The sequence below is a fragment of the Mytilus trossulus genome, chromosome 8 (genome assembly GCF_036588685.1).
Source record: "Mytilus trossulus isolate FHL-02 chromosome 8, PNRI_Mtr1.1.1.hap1, whole genome shotgun sequence".
Classification (NCBI taxonomy): domain Eukaryota; kingdom Metazoa; phylum Mollusca; class Bivalvia; order Mytilida; family Mytilidae; genus Mytilus; species Mytilus trossulus.
Window position 1 is genome coordinate 22,519,351 of NC_086380.1, and position 16,447 is coordinate 22,535,797.

The 16,447-nt window shown below is 33.1% G+C and overlaps 1 protein-coding gene across 1 annotated transcript in view; it reads right to left on the reverse strand.

The window, feature by feature from the left end:
* The window catches only part of LOC134727474 (uncharacterized), a 31,708-nt gene that overhangs the window by 13,625 nt on the left and 1,636 nt on the right, over positions 1-16,447 (reverse strand). The window contains exons 3-9 of the mRNA XM_063591855.1: positions 16,094-16,264; positions 15,282-15,433; positions 14,081-14,173; positions 13,055-13,118; positions 11,370-11,527; positions 9,831-10,049; positions 4,748-4,850 (exon numbers count right to left, since the gene is read on the reverse strand). Of these exons, the coding sequence (XP_063447925.1) occupies positions 4,748-4,850; positions 9,831-10,049; positions 11,370-11,527; positions 13,055-13,118; positions 14,081-14,173; positions 15,282-15,433; positions 16,094-16,264 (960 nt within the window). The remainder of the gene's footprint in view (positions 1-4,747; positions 4,851-9,830; positions 10,050-11,369; positions 11,528-13,054; positions 13,119-14,080; positions 14,174-15,281; positions 15,434-16,093; positions 16,265-16,447) is intronic.

Below are 16,447 nucleotides of genomic sequence, written 5' to 3' on the forward strand. Positions count from 1 at the left end.
TGATGAAGTTGAAGACCAATCAACTTGAAAATTGGTACACATGATCCTTATAACATAATCTTTCTAATTGTAAAGCAAAATTGGAGATTTTCTCCCATTGAACATAGAAAATGATAGTGTGGATGGGACATCCGTGAACTGGGGACACATTCTTGTTATCCTATCATTCACTACCGGTACTTTACTCTTAAACTGTTTATAAATACAAATCATTATCATCGAGTTTTCAAAGTAATCTAAATAATTTAAAAGCAAAAAAGACCCCAAAATAAACGGTAACGTAAAATCAAATATCCACATAAATGCTTGCTCAACATGGAAGACTTGTACAAATGCAAATAAAGCAAACAATGAGTGTGCAGCTGTTATTCGTACAATAAGAGGTATAGGAGGAGGTTTGAGATCTCATAAACATGTTTAACCCCTCCGCAATTTTGCGCCTGTCCCAAGTCAGGAGCCTCTGGTCTTTGTTAGTCTTGTGTTATTTTTAATTTTAGTTTCTTGTGTATATTTCGGAGTTTAGTATGACGTCCATTATCACTGTACAAGTACATGTATACATATGTACATATGTTTAGGGGCCAGCTGAAGGACACCTACGGATGCGGGAATTATCGCTACATTAAAGACCCATTGGTGGTCTTCTGTTGTTGTCTGCTCTATTGTCGGGTTGTTGTCGCTCTGGCACATTCCCCATTTCCTTTCTCAATTTTAATAATTGGATGATTGCAGAATAAAAAGTTTAACAGGATCCATAATATACAGACTTCAAAAGTATAATGAACAAAAAGGCATTGATATAAACAAAAAGTTATCGTAATGCTTTGGTGAAACATTGGGGGAATAATTATAAAATTCGATAAAAGATGGAAAATATTCATTTGAAAAATATCTGTAAAAAGTTTTAGGATCTTACCGGCGTCTCCTTCCACAAGAAAAGAACAATATAAGGCAGAAATCACTTGAAAAGCCACTAATTTTATCACAGACATTTTTTTGCATTTACATGTAAACAAATACAAACTGTACCAGGTTAACTAATGGATATTTATGCGTGTATATTAATATAAATCATGTTTTACTATTTCTGACATTTTTTATTGAATAATCTTCCCGTAAAAGACTTGAAGTACACTTATCATATTTATTTGTTTCTGTTGTAGACTCATATAAATATTTTGATCACCTATACTATTCACGAACATGTATTTGCCCTCTGCTATCATTTTCAAGTTTTCTATCCACGGCGATCACAGAGTTTATTAAATGGAGAGGGTCTATATAATATTTCAATGTGACCTCCGTGAATCGATTAGTAAACTGAGAATTTATAGTAAAAAGTAACTACACTAGCGGTAACTAACTTATCCATCTTTAAATTCAAAATTTAAGACGCTTGTGATATTAGGGGCCATAGCTATTAAAACAGACAAATGCTCCTTGTGTACATGTAACTTATAAAATACAGATAAAAGTCTTAGAGGCATGATTTTTTTATTAGTTGTTTATGGGTTTGAACTAGCTGTCAGACAACTGCGAGTACTCTCAGATCTGTTCATTGTGTCTTTTTTTGTAGGGATGTATAAGTACCCGGCCACGTCCACTTGTATTTTTTGTCTATCTGATGAGTTTAAGCCTTTTTCAACTGATTTGTATAGTTCGTTCTTATGTTGTACTGTTATACCACTGTCCCAGGTTAGGGGGAGGGTTTGGATCCCGCTAACATGTTTAACCCCGCCACTTTATTTATGTATGTGACTGTCCCACGTCAGGAGCGTGTAATTCAGTGGTTGTCGTTTGTTTATGTGTAACATATTTGTTTTTCGTTATTTTTTTGTTTTTTTGTTTGTTTGTTTTTTCACATAAATAAGGCCGTTAGTTTTCTCGTTTGAATTGTTTTACATTGTATTATCGGGGCCTTTAATAACTAACTATGCGGTATGGGCTGTGCTCATTGTCGAAGGCCGTACGGTGACATATAGTTGTTAATGTTTGTGTCATTTTGGTCTTTTGTGGATAGTTGCCTCATTAGCAATCATACCACATCCTCATTTTTATACTTATGCATTATATACTTTGCTGTAACATCTCTTTTACAAATTCGGACAGAAATGTTCTACAAAATTGTTGATATTATTGACGTACATGTAGAGGATTCCGTTCGTGTCTTTAATCAAGATGATGACGAATTGAAAAGTCTTTACTTGAAAGTATGAACCATACATACCATACAACTATAAATACTGATATATGGAGCCTCTTGATGTGCAACATAGCAGATTATATGTATAAACTCTATAAGGTCTTCAATTATGATCTTTAAAGTCACATATTTGATCTCAACTACATGTAGTGTTGTTCTTGTATGAAATTAGTGAATTATAGACGGTTTTTTTTTCGACTGTATTTCATATAATTATATAAATATCTATAGACTTTTTGTATTGCTGTTTATATACTTTGATGTTGTTTAGAATATATAAATATGTTAGTGATATGTTTGTGATTCTGTTCTTATAACAAAAATTGTTAAATCTTCCTATCTATGGAGGAAATAAAGATAATCAATCAATCAACCAAACAACAGCTTAATGTAAATTGTCAATTGTTTTCATTTAAATTCGTAAGTCATCTTAAGTTTTTAATTTCTTCTATGGTAACTGGAATTTTGAAAATAACTTAAAATCGTCTGTAATTGTATTAAAATTAAAATCATTCCTTTGCGGGAGCGACATTTTCAATTAGATATTAAAAATGGTCTTACGACACTTTAAGATGAATAAAATTCGCCATTGTAATCCTTTTTCCTACTATAAACATGTAGATTGCTAGGGATTTTCATAGAGTTGTTGTACCTTTTTTTAGAAAAAATGTTAATATTCTGTACATACCTTATCTGAGGTTACTTAAATACGTTCCTTATTGGCTAGTATTGTTTTGCGTCTGTTTTCGGGATTTTTGTTTTATTAAAAAAAATATATACATATATTTCGAGTGTTTTACATTTTAACTTGATTTTATTTATAGAGTATTTTCTCCTCAATGCTCTTCAACTTCGGTGTTTATTTGGCCTTTTTATCTTTTTTGGATTCGAGCGTCACTGATCAATTAGTCTGTTGTAGACGAAACTCGCGTCTGGCGTATATACCGATTTTAGTCCTGGTACATTGCATCTATGATGAGTTAATATTCTATAAAGTCAGGAATTTGAATCGTGATTTTTGTAAAAGAGGGACGAAAGATACCAAAGGGACAGTCGAACTCATAAATCTAAAACAAACTTACAACGCCATGGCTAAAAATGAAAAAAACAAACAGACAAACAATAGTACAAATGACTCAACATAGAAAACCAAAAAATAAACAACACGAACCCCACCAAAACTAGGGGTGATCTCAGCTGTTCCGGAAGGGTAAGCAGATCCTTCTCCACATGTGACACCCGTCGTGTTGCTTATGTGATACCAAATCCGGTAAATAGTCTAATTCGGTAGGTCACATTCATGAAAGGGATACGACGTAAGGAACATATCCGATATCATTTGTGAAACGGTTATTCCACAACGGCCAACCAACTGGTGATGGCGTCCGTAAAATTTACGAAAAGATGATTTCAACTTCACCATTTGTAAAAGCTGTTTCAAATTAAAAATTACATGTACATACAAGTGCACCTATTCATGTAGGCCATGTTTTCAATTAATCAATAAACTGGACATACGTACTAAGTTTTACACATGTAAATTGTACCACTTAGTGAAAACATGACAATTAAAGACAGATGGTGGATATGTATCTGTATTGTGTATCTGTTGAAATAAACTATTATTGTCAAACTAATAGAAATTTTGATTAAATCATCAGATATTTTCAAAACTTCTTATGTATACCCGACAGAGCCGAATAAAAACAGAACAAAATAAAATATGGCAAAATATTTCTTTAAAGTGGTACTGTCTTTTAGATATAAGAAGAATGAATGGCAGTAAGATGTATAACTTTCAATGTAAGTCACAATTTATTAGTGTTGTCAAATCGTACACTTTTGTCTAACCGGTTAATCGGGTAATCGTTCGACCGATTAACCGGTTAACCGGTAATTTAAGTTAATGTTTGAAAGTCTTATCAATAGAACCCTACACATAGATATAAGATGTGGTATGAGTGTCAATTTGACAACCTTTCAACCAAGTCCTAAATACGCTTTAAGAATTGATTTTTTCCTTTAGCATTATAAGGCTTGTCTGTGAGGATTCCTGGCGAAGTATGACTTCTATAATCAAAAACACATAATCAAGACCTGTTTATTTATACTTATAAAAGTAAACCATTATGATTATAGGTCAAAGTACGGCCTTCAACAAAGAGCCTTGAACCACACCGAACAGCAAGCTATAAAGGGCCCCAAAATATTACTAATGTAAAACCATTTAAACTGGAAAACCAACGGTCTTATGTATATAATAGATGAGAAACGAGAAACATTTAGACGAAGGCCAATAAATTGTTTAGCAATCAAGTCAGTAATGGTATCAGAATCGAGGAGGGGGTGCTTGAAACCCTTAAATGGAGCTCAATATATGGTTAGTGCATTGACTTTTTACATGATTGTCTCACTCCAAATGTTACCTAATTTGTGACACCATTTTTTGTAAAGCCTTGATCCACATCTAGATATTAGTGTCTATTATTTTTGTTTTGTTTCAGTAACTCGTGCATGTATACCGATCATTCAATGCAATTCTACCTAGTGCGTTTTTCAATGTGCTATATTCTTCACACACAGAGCAAACGCTGTTGTTTTTATAACAAGATGTTTGGCCTGTTACTGTTTCCTGGCTCATCCTTTGCTATTTAAAAGTTAAAAAAATTGTTTGATTTATAAAATTGAGAATGGAAATGGGGAATGTGTCAAAGAGACAACAACCCGACCATAGAAAAAAAACAACAGCAGAAGGTCACCAACAAGTCTTCAATGTAGCGAGAAATTCCCGCACCCGGAGGCGTCCTTCAGCTGACCCCTAAACAAATATATACTAGTTCAGTGATAATGAACGCCATACTAATTTCCAAATTGTACACAAGAAACTAAAATTAAAATAATACAAGACTAACAAAGGCCAAAGGCTCCGCCATTATTTACTGTAAACATCAAGCATGTAGAAACAGTTAATATAAGTTAATGTATCTTGGAAATAATCCCCCATTTAAATTATAACGGCGTATTTGTGTAGTTCTTCTGAGATTGTTTCTTCTCCCAATTAATCTGGTATTTGATGAAAGAAACTGAAAAAGACAAATTACAAAAAAAGATAAGAATGCTCAATATATTTTTTTTGATTGATTTACATACATCCAAAAAAATGCTGAAGACCCCCTAAACGTATCACATATTATTTTAAATTATTTTATCCTTCTATCCATCAATTTTATTAATAAATTTTAAAAAGCTAGGAACAATATTCTTCAATATTCATGTAATAACCGTACATTATCTGAGTACTTACCGTAACTTCTAATTTGCAAGTGCTTAGCAATGAAAACTATGTGAAAACATTAAGGGATTCTCTAAGAGCATATGGAGCTCTAATGTTAAGACTTTAATTATATATAAATATACTAAATAAATAAATGATTTGGAAAATAGGTTGAAGGTATAAAAAGTCATGAGAATTCCGAATGCAATAAGGTTCTATCCGGGCACTCTGGTTCTAAACCCTGGTTCCATCTGGGTTGTTTGGTTCTGAACCTTGGTTCTTTGGTTCGAAACCATGGTAACTGGTTCAACATCCGGGTTGTTTGGTTATAGCAACCCAAATTCCTGGTTCCATCTGGGTTCTTTTCTAGATTATTCTAATGTTCCCGTTGAACTTGAAGAAGATAACCACAAGTATCCGAATAAAAAGGTAAAGTAGGTCAAAGACGCTGAAATTGTTTTATAACATTAAACATTTCAGGATCGACGGTTAAAGAAGCTGTAAGGTATTTTATTTTCTCATTCTAATGATTAGGAAACTAGATAAAAATAAAGCATCGTTTAGATTTTAAAAATAAATCGGAATGGTTCATTATATCGAACATTATTTTATTTAATTCAGTCGTTCTGTTTTTATTTATTTCCTTTAATATTTCTAGACGTTTCAAAACAACAAAATTTGGAGACCTGTCGTTCAATTGGCAAACGATATATGCATCTAGCCACTTCACCAGTTGACGACTTGCATATATATTTAAATGCACATTTAAAGTTCGAATGCATTTTATTTAATAGTTGCTTTGTAATAATATCAGATTTGATAGAAATACGTGTGAAGTATATAATATGTAACAAATCGTTTTGTTCAAAACGGAATCTTAAAAGACATATAAAAAGAAAATAATGATCAATTTAAGTTTAATTGAAAAATAAGTTATAAAATATAACAAAAATGTATATGTACAATAAATTTGTCAAATTTTATACTACTTGTGAAATTAAGGCATGCATATAATCATTATAGGCTAAAAAGAATCAAATCAAAATGAAGATTGCATATTTTTATAATAAAATTGTGTGTGTGTGTGTGTGTTAATGACAATGCTGGTGGAATGAGTAGCACCAGCACACTAGCCAGAACTTCTGTGTTGGTATCATAGAAAAGGGGCATAAACTACGGAGTTACTCTAGTCCGTTCGTCCCGAACGTCCAAAATAAAAGGGTTCCGTTGTTTTAACTTTAGCGGCCTCAACCTAATACTACAAAACTTATACACAAAATAAAAAGAAGATGTGTCATGAGTGCCAATAAGAACACTCCACAAAAGACTAAATGATACAGAAATGAACAGCTATAAGTCACCCTACGGCCTTCGACAATGAGCAAAGTCCGTACCGCATAGTCAGTTATAAAAAGCACCGAGAAAAGAAACGGACAAATTATGTACAAAAAATGAACAAAAACAAATATGTAACACATAAACAAACGACAATTCATGAATTAGAGTCTTCTGACTTGGGACAGGTACATACAAACAGAATGCGGCGGATTAAACATGCTAGCAGGATCCCCACCCTTCACCTCATGTGGCATGAGCGCCAAAGAAGAACTCTCCACAAGAGACCAGGTAACACAGAAATTAACAATTATATGTCACCATACGGCTTTCAACAATGAGCAAATAGGTATAGAAGATGTTGTATGAGTGCCAATGAGACAAATCTCTATATCCAAATAACAATTTATAAAAGTAAACCATTATAGGTCAATGTACGGCCTTCATACGGAGCCTTGGCTCTCACCGAACCACAAGCTATAAAGGGCCCAAAAACTACTAGTGTAAAACAATTCAATGGAGAAAACCAACGGTCTAATCTAAATAAAAAAACGAGAAACGAGAACAAACGATAACTACTGTACATCAGATTCCTGACTTAGGACAGGTGCAAACATTTGCTGCCGGATGAAACATTATTATAACATCACAACATAGAAAAAAACACGATAAAACGAAATTCAAACGATGGCACATGCATACTAAATAGGGCGGGGTTGAACATGTTAGCGGGGTCTTCACCATCTCCCTAACCTGGGACAATGGTTATTTCCACATACAAAAAAATGAATTTGAAATTTGGTAGCGTCACTTTTACCGTTCAAGAGTTATCATGTTCCTTTAAAAACATAGAAAATGCTGAATTTGCGTTTTCGTTCTTTTAAATAAGTTTGACTCAATCAAATTTTATAAACTCTATACGTAATGCGTATTACCCCATAACACAGCTCTATCAAGTTCGATATTGGGTGGTGTTACTGTTCAAGAGTTATTAGATATAAGAAGTTGATACTAGTACTAATGATACAGATATCAACATGTAGACTAAAGATAGGAAAGATCATGCTTAATCTGTTGTTTCTGTTCTTTAACTTTAGTTTGCCTCAACCAAATGTTTTGAAACTTATACACAATGCTTATGGTCACTTAACAGTCAAAATTACGTGAATCCTGTTTCTATATGTGGAGTTTACTTGTGTCTTCTTTTCACAAGCAGGGGCATCTATGGCCCATAGACATATTGTACATTTATTTCAGTAAACGGTTTATTTACTTCCTTTGGCTTCTACTTCTATTAGAATTAACTTGCATATTTTTTTAGGATTGCGGTGCAGTTTGATAACAGACAGTGACCAGCATAAAAAAGTGTTTCACTAGATTGAGCTCTTTGTCTAAGTGTACTTTAAAGGTTCTTCGCACTGAGTTCAGTTTATTGATATGCGAATACCTTCATGTGATTTTTAAGATGCTTAAACAGACTGTCCATATCAACATGTCCATCAAATGAAATCCAAGGTAAAATGATTGAACCATTTTGAATTATCAATCTATCACAACTTGCAGTACATGGTGCTACTAGAGCAGTAAATATTCTTTCTAATTTTCACAGCAATAAAAAGATTTAGTTTTCATTTGATCAAAACATTCTTCATATCAAAAATTGAGAATGGAAATGTGAAATGTGTTTAAGAGACAGTAACATGACAAAAAAGCAAAAAGCAGTCAAAGGTCACCAATGGGTTTTTAACAAAGTGAGAAAATCCCTCGCCCGGCGGCGGACTTCAGATGGCCCCTTAACAAAATGTGTACTAGTTCAAACTCCAATACATAAAACCGATCTTACAATTAAAATATACAAATATATCTAAATATTTAATATAGATATAAAAATATTAGATATGAGTGCAATCAGACGATTCTCCATATACTTCAAACAGAATATAAAAGTTGTACAATGAGGGCAAAGGTCAAGATCATATAAAGTTTCTCGTGCCACAAGACTCACCATCTTATGACAATACATCTTCATGCTACATATTCAGAAGCAAGGTCAATTTAGAATTATACTTCTAGGTTAGGGTAATATACAAAGGAACACACTGTATCATGATGATACACCCACACTGGATAGGTCAAGAGTCAAAAAGTCAGTCTGGTCAGGAGTTCCATGCCAAAAAAAAACCCACAAAGCAGTCCTGCACGAAATTTCATAACGTATCAATTTCTCATGGCATGATGCACTACACATGCCGAATACAGCAAACATAGGTCAGGGACAGAAACAGAAGACATGTATCTAAACTCAATAGAACAGTACTTGTATTTCAGGTCACTATATGCAAGTGCCTTCAACATAGAACATAAACTCTCGCAACAATTCAAAGTTAAAACGTCTTTCACAAAAGTTTGATTAGGATTTTTTGCAACGATTACCTTACCACTGTTAATCGAAAATCGGATCTTAAAACTAGGGTTTACCATTAATTTCTAACCTTACCATGTGATATCACTATGGTAAACTGATAGAAACACTTGATGCAGTCATGAATTTGAATATTATCAATAGTACGACGAGAACAATACAAGACAGAGTAAGTTACAAATGAAAGTAATTATACATACGAACTTTTTATCACAATGCACAAACTAGGAACCGTAGTTTTCATTCATTTTATTCATTTAAAATGTACGCTCTCGTTAAACAATGGAAATTAACGCTGTATATTTATATAAACGATCAATCTTGTAAATCAGAAATAAATAAACATTTGTTTAGTTATACAAGCACTGTTCCTTAACTTTTGCTGTGTGTGTGTTTTGCTGTGCACAAATATTGATTATGTGTCAGAGATGGATCGCCCATGTTTGTGTGTTTTGCTGTGCCCATGATAAACTGTTTATGTGTCATAGATGTATACCACATATATTTTCTTTTTATTGGAGGTTTTCAATGTTGCTTCACTGTCACACTAACATTTCCCTTCATACTATTCTGTTTAAAAATCTATAAACATCTACCTGCGACATGATAAGTTTACTAAAAACAAACTGTCTGTTTGGAGCAGACATTGGTCGCAGAGGTTGTCTTCCGAATGTACCTTCCCTGCGATATTGATAACCCATTGGAGTATTGGTATAAACATATCTTCCATTTAAAGGCTGCGTTGGTCGATAATTGTCCGACAGTCCTCGGAAACGCACAAAATGACGATCGCCTAGATGTCTGAATTGGTTTATCTATAAAGGGATAAGAATAACACACACACATAAAAAACTTAGCAATAATTTAAGATGTATCAAAAACAAAATCAATAGATGTGGTATGATTGCCAATGAGACAGATCTTCATAATACACAGAAATAACAGTTAGAGTCACCATACGGCCTTCAACAATAAACAAATCACATACCGCATTATTTACTATGAAAGATCCTAAAGGTTGTTGACATATTTTCTTTTTTTTTATAATTGATTCATTTGAAATGGCTCGTTACTTGCACATCTCGTCATTAGGTTGTTGTGCTATGGTTATGCTTGTCTTTCTTTTTATCTAATGGGCTTTGTCTTTATGCCTTTTCGTTTGTCTTTGTTGACATATTTGTTTACTTTGTAGTGATTAATATTATAACACGATGTTGACTGTTGTACCCCTATGTCTGACATTTTTATACCTATTATGTAAGGTTTTTTTTTGGCATGCATCGATGTCAATAAATCGGAATTTGATGCGACTGTCGTACAAGTGAGAGGTTTAGCTAATCGTATAATACAAGGTTTCATCCACCATTTTCTACATTGAATTTTTTTTATAGCGAGTCAGGAATGTGACAGTTGTTATCCATTTGTTTGATGAGTTTAGGATTTTGATTTTGGCATTTGCTTAGGGACTATTCATTTGTAATTTTCCTCGGAGTTCGGTATATTCGTTTTTTTTTTCTTTTTAAAACTTTTTTTAAAACTTTAACAGCCGAAATAGTACAAGAAGAAAACATGCATATCCATTGTAAGAACAGTCGTCACCTGGTTAAGGAAACAAAACATATAGTCCCGTCTTGCAAATTGTAGGCCGCTCTATAATCCCACAACTATTAAATAAATGTATTACTATGTTTCGTTTTTAACCATATATATCATGATTTATCTTTTTTATCTCTTACGACAATGATGTAATTGTGTAGGTTCAGGACCATACACGTATTGACACGACAAAGGTGCTTTGTATTTACAGTTACAACAAGATTCAGATAAAATGCTTCAGATAATGGAATTCAGTTACTTACTTACTTTGTTAGGGGTTCAGAAAAAAGGCAAAGTGCTCTGTAGCGAGGGAATGTAAATTTTATTCGAAAAATACCTATGTTGTTTAAATACTCATATGGTCCGGTCGGTTGATATTCAAACGAGAAACAAATATACTGTCGAAACGCTCATATGCTCCGATCTGTTGATAACAAAACAAGATAATTACTCATGGTCAGGGATCATCTGCCTATGTAGAAGCATATGAACTTATATGCATTTAGCAGTAACATATATAAATGTAAATTAACTATCACCTGTCTTTCAGAAATTCGTATATGCTCTTGAAATATTGTCCAGATTACACTCTCATAACATGGCGGCGTTGTCAGTCCACCATAATATCTATAAAATACATCAGTGGATCGTGGAAACAGGGACCTTAAAGCAAATGCTTCAATGTTTACATGATCGTCTGAAAACAAAGATGTAAATATTTAAGAAAATGTGCTATGAGTACCAATGAGACAAATCTCCATCCAGGTTACAATGTATGAAAAGTAAACAGTTGTAGGTCGAAGTACGGCTTAAATCACGGATCATTGGCTACCACAGAACAACAAGCTATAAAGGTCCAAAAATACTTGAATATAAAACAATTCAAATATGACAACCAACAGTTTAATCAATATTAAAATCGAGAAATATTAATGCATCAAATCATTCAACGACAACCACTAAATAACAGGGTATTGAATAATGTTGAAGCCTGTTTTATAAAATTGTGCGTTTAAAATATTTTAAATCAAGTATCCTAGAATTAAAACAATAAAATGTATAACATTAATTTTATGAAAGAAGTATCAACCTTATTACTAGACATCAATAGTCCAAAAGCAATTTACCGAAGAAAATGTATAATTTAGGGACATGAACGTAGTTTTTTTATATAGATTAGACCGTTGGTTTCCCCGTTTGAAAGGTTTAACACTATAGTAGTCATTTCGGGGGCCGTATATAATAGCATGCTGTTCGGTGTGAGCCAACGCTCTGTTTAGCTTTGAACTACATTATGGTTTACCCTTACAAATTGTGACTTGGTCGAAGAGTTGTGTCATTGGCACTTCTACCACATCTTCTTATACATGTATCTATATAATGTTCTCATGATAAGTCAGCAGTGCCTGCTCTGTCGGTAAAACCCGTAACATATTTTATATTTAAATGTACACTGTCGATGTCACTCAGGTATATTATTACATGTTTCTAAAATAAAAATATTACAGAATAACAGGACAAACAAATACAAAAAATGTATGAAAGACTAAATGATAAAACAAGAGTGGGTTCATAGTAAACGGATGCCCCAATCGCACTATCTTTTCTGTGTTCTGTGTTCAGTGCTCGTTTTTTGCATTAAAAAAAGGATGATCATATCGTATCATAAGAAACATGAATACTAAGTTCAAGTTGATTAGTCTTCAACTTCATCAAAACTAGCTCGACCAAAAACTTGAAGCGGGACAGGCGAACGAACGGACGGACGCACGAATGAACAGACGAACGGACGCACAGATCAGAAAACATAATGCCCATAAATGGGGCATACAAAACACAGACTTACATATCACAACAACCGGCTTAGAACCGTATTTAAAAAGCAACAAGAACACATTGTTATTGCGTGATCTGGAGAGATGAAGATTGCTTACTTCTTCTTACCTCAACGAACAGAGACATACAAACATCAACATGGCTAATAAAAAAGGACAGAAATACAAATTATACAAAAAATACCTCAAAGAAAATTATAGACTGACATTAACCCACCTAAATAAATGGGATGATCTCAGAATCCACATGAAAACCGTGGGTGATCGCAGAACCCAGAAAAACAGGGGTGATCTCTTTTGCTCAAATACAGATTTTATGACTAAATGATACACTTTCATTGGTCATTTTTTTATCAATATCTACTGCAATACTCGAAGGCTAATATTACCTTTGTGTTGAACTTCGTTCATATGAGAAATGATTTCGTCAAAGGCAGGATTATCATCTCCAACCTTAAACAGATGTAATAGACAATCTTACTAGACATAGCATTATGTAAATAACTCATTCATAATATACCAGATGGCTACCTGGAGAAAACCGTTTCAACCAAGATAATGCTCCACTGGACATATTTTTTCAAAGGTTACAATCTGCACTATTTTTCACTCATATGTCATAATTTATTACATTTAATGAACTGATTTCATTTTCTATTTAAATGTAAAGTGAGTGTATGAATCAATTTCAAATTGTCGCTATCAAAGCCCTATGTTTGACTTGCATGTCACTCGTATTCTCTTATAAAAGTAGTATTATCGGTTCGTGCTAATTTGTATAACTTTCAAGATTATTATTTCAGTTTGATTACCTCATGTACATGTACAAGATCAGAATCATTTGACATCTTACTGATGAAGGATATTAGTTATTAGAAATATACAACATTTCTCTTTGTGATGTTGTAAAAATAAAATTGAGAATGGAAATGGGAAATATGTGTCAAAGCGACAACAACCCGACCATAGAACAGATAGCAGCCGAGGGTCACCAATAGGTCTTAAATGCAGCGAAAAACTCCCGCACCCGAAGGCGTCCTTCAGCTGGTTCCTTAACAAATATCTATACTAGTTCAGTGATAATAGACATCATACTAAGCTCCGAATTATACACAAAAAACAAAAATTAAAAATCATACCAGACAAACAAGGGCCAGAGGCTCCTGATCTGAGACAGGCGCAAAATTGCCTTTTTCCCTTGCTTAATATTTCTGGTTAAAATAAAATAAACAATCGCACATGGTAGCTTGCCTATAGAGGCGTCGTTTAAAAGACATAGTTAAATAACTGTATAAATGATCAAACAAATTCGAGACGTTTCGAGAGTTTTATTTTCGAGAACATTTGAATTAACTAACGACTCTAACTTGAACGTGAAACAACAATATGTGTCTACTGCGCTACAATATACGTACATCAAAAAGAAACGACAACACAGCGAGGCCTCCAGTGGCATTTTTAGCTTCTTCAAACATTCTGTATCTCTGTGAGTAGGTCACAACATGCATCTAAATTCACGAAAATAATGAAAGTTACATCTTGTCAAGAAAACATTTATAGGGATGATAAACTTCATAAATTGTACTATCATTTATACTTCATTAAACATTGTTTTTTTTCCCAATGATTTGAATTTAATTAAACAATAGTTTTACATGTATCGACGGATACAAGCTTGTCAATAATGTTTTCTCTGTCTTCTTCATATTCTAGCTCATATATTAAATTTTACGCATACTAAGATATTGATTACAGCCTTGTGTAATATTCCTTTATTTGAATGAATTGGATTCTAATTGTGAATGATACACGCAAATCATGATAAGATTACCCTGTTTATCCCCTTTTTTAGTGTACGCTATCTTCTTAGAGTGTCTTTGGTTCCTTGATTTGAATTCTTATTCGATTTATAAAAGCTGAACATCGGCAAACTTCGGAAAATGTTTTCAAACATATATGCAGACTATCTTCAATACCATTTTGTTCCAAATCATTTAGGAAATGTCATGTTATGAAATAAACGAATATTAAATGCATTCTTCTTACTTTTTTTTGGCTATATATATGTTGTGAACAAGAGATGTGAGTTTGTGTATTAAATAAATTTGTACAGGGTTTTTGTACAAATTTTAAGTTTTTTGACACATACCTTTTTGCACCAGGAGATAAAAGTTTATCTTCTAAAATGTATTCGTTTAATGTCATGTATCGAAATTTACATATACTTCAACCTAACATGTATTGTCATTCTCCTTGTCATCAAGCTGGAAATGAAAACACCTAAATGGTTTGAATTGTAATTTTATTTTTCTACTAATACCAAAATCATATCCATAAAACGCCTTTTTGTGTTCTTACAATGATTTTGTATCAAGACTCAGTATTATACTGTATTATGTAGTTGTGGAAACTTGACATCAATATGCAGTAACAAAAGACTGTGTGCTTGAATCAACCATATGTGTTAAGCGGTTCACACAACACTGATAATTTGTATAAAAAAAACTTAACGTTACAACTTGTACACAACATATAAAAATTATATAATTATATATCCATGTTGATATTCTAATTTGTCCAATGCATTGAGGGGAAAATGATAAAAGTTTTCAATACCTCCATAGGAAAAAATCGTCCATTTATATCATGTTCTGATCCTCTGCTGTCCTGTGAGCCCCAATGGAAGTGAAACTGTTTTACAAGATAGGGCTCAGGAAGTCCTCCACCAATTACTGCTAAGTTGTTACGTCCTTCTACGTCAACTTCAACTAAATGAAATATACTTTGTAAGGGAGATAAGTGAGAAGAGAAACTTTGAATAGGCATTAGTTTCTACTATGTATGTGCAATAGTGCAGTCATTGGATGATTTAATAAGAACAACTGACTTTCAGACATGATTGATGATTTAATTGATCATTCAAAATAATAATTCAAAAGTCACGATTTCTATTTTTAAGTACAATTTTTACAACTGTTTTTAGATTATCCAGGTAATTAGTATTAACAAAAGAAAACCCTAACTTTTAGAATGTGTCATTATGTATAAATCAAATGTTAACATTTTTGGCGGAATCTTGTACATTTTTGTGGAAATTTAAGCAAACGAACAGATGCACACAAGTGAATGCAATGCGTTGTAATTTGAACTTCAAATACTAGTAAACAGAAACCATCATTTGAAAATGTTATTATCATTTGTTAACATTGGTGCCGCACACATTTTGTTGTTTATTCTTTAGCTTTCTATGTTGTGTAATGTGCACTATTGTTTGTCTGTTTGACTCTTTCATTTTTAGCCATAGCGTTGTCAGTTTTGTTTTTTTCAATTTATGAGTTGGACTTTCCCTCTGGTATCTTTCGTCCCTCTTTTGTAACTCGTGATATTTTTTTTTATTTACTGTTAATACAGTTTCCTCATCACTATACCTGTGTGTCCATTATTTTTCAATGTCAACCGAATGTTGTTGATCATATTCAGATCACTGAGGTCAAACCTGCCTAATCGTTCATCCACAACTATTTGACTTGTTTGTATGTTGATCGGTGATTGCCGCCGACCACCACATGTTCTATATTCTCTTGGCCATTCAGCGGGAGCTACAGAAAAAAAGAGATAACCCGTGTTTTGGTTGGTTTGTTTGTCGATCGGTGACTATTCACCTTTAACCGTATGTATTGATTGTATATCGTTGTTTTGATTGCATTGCTTTGTTTATTTTTATATACCTGCTGTGTCACCTTAATAAATCCTTGTAAGTTATCATATACTGTTTTAATATT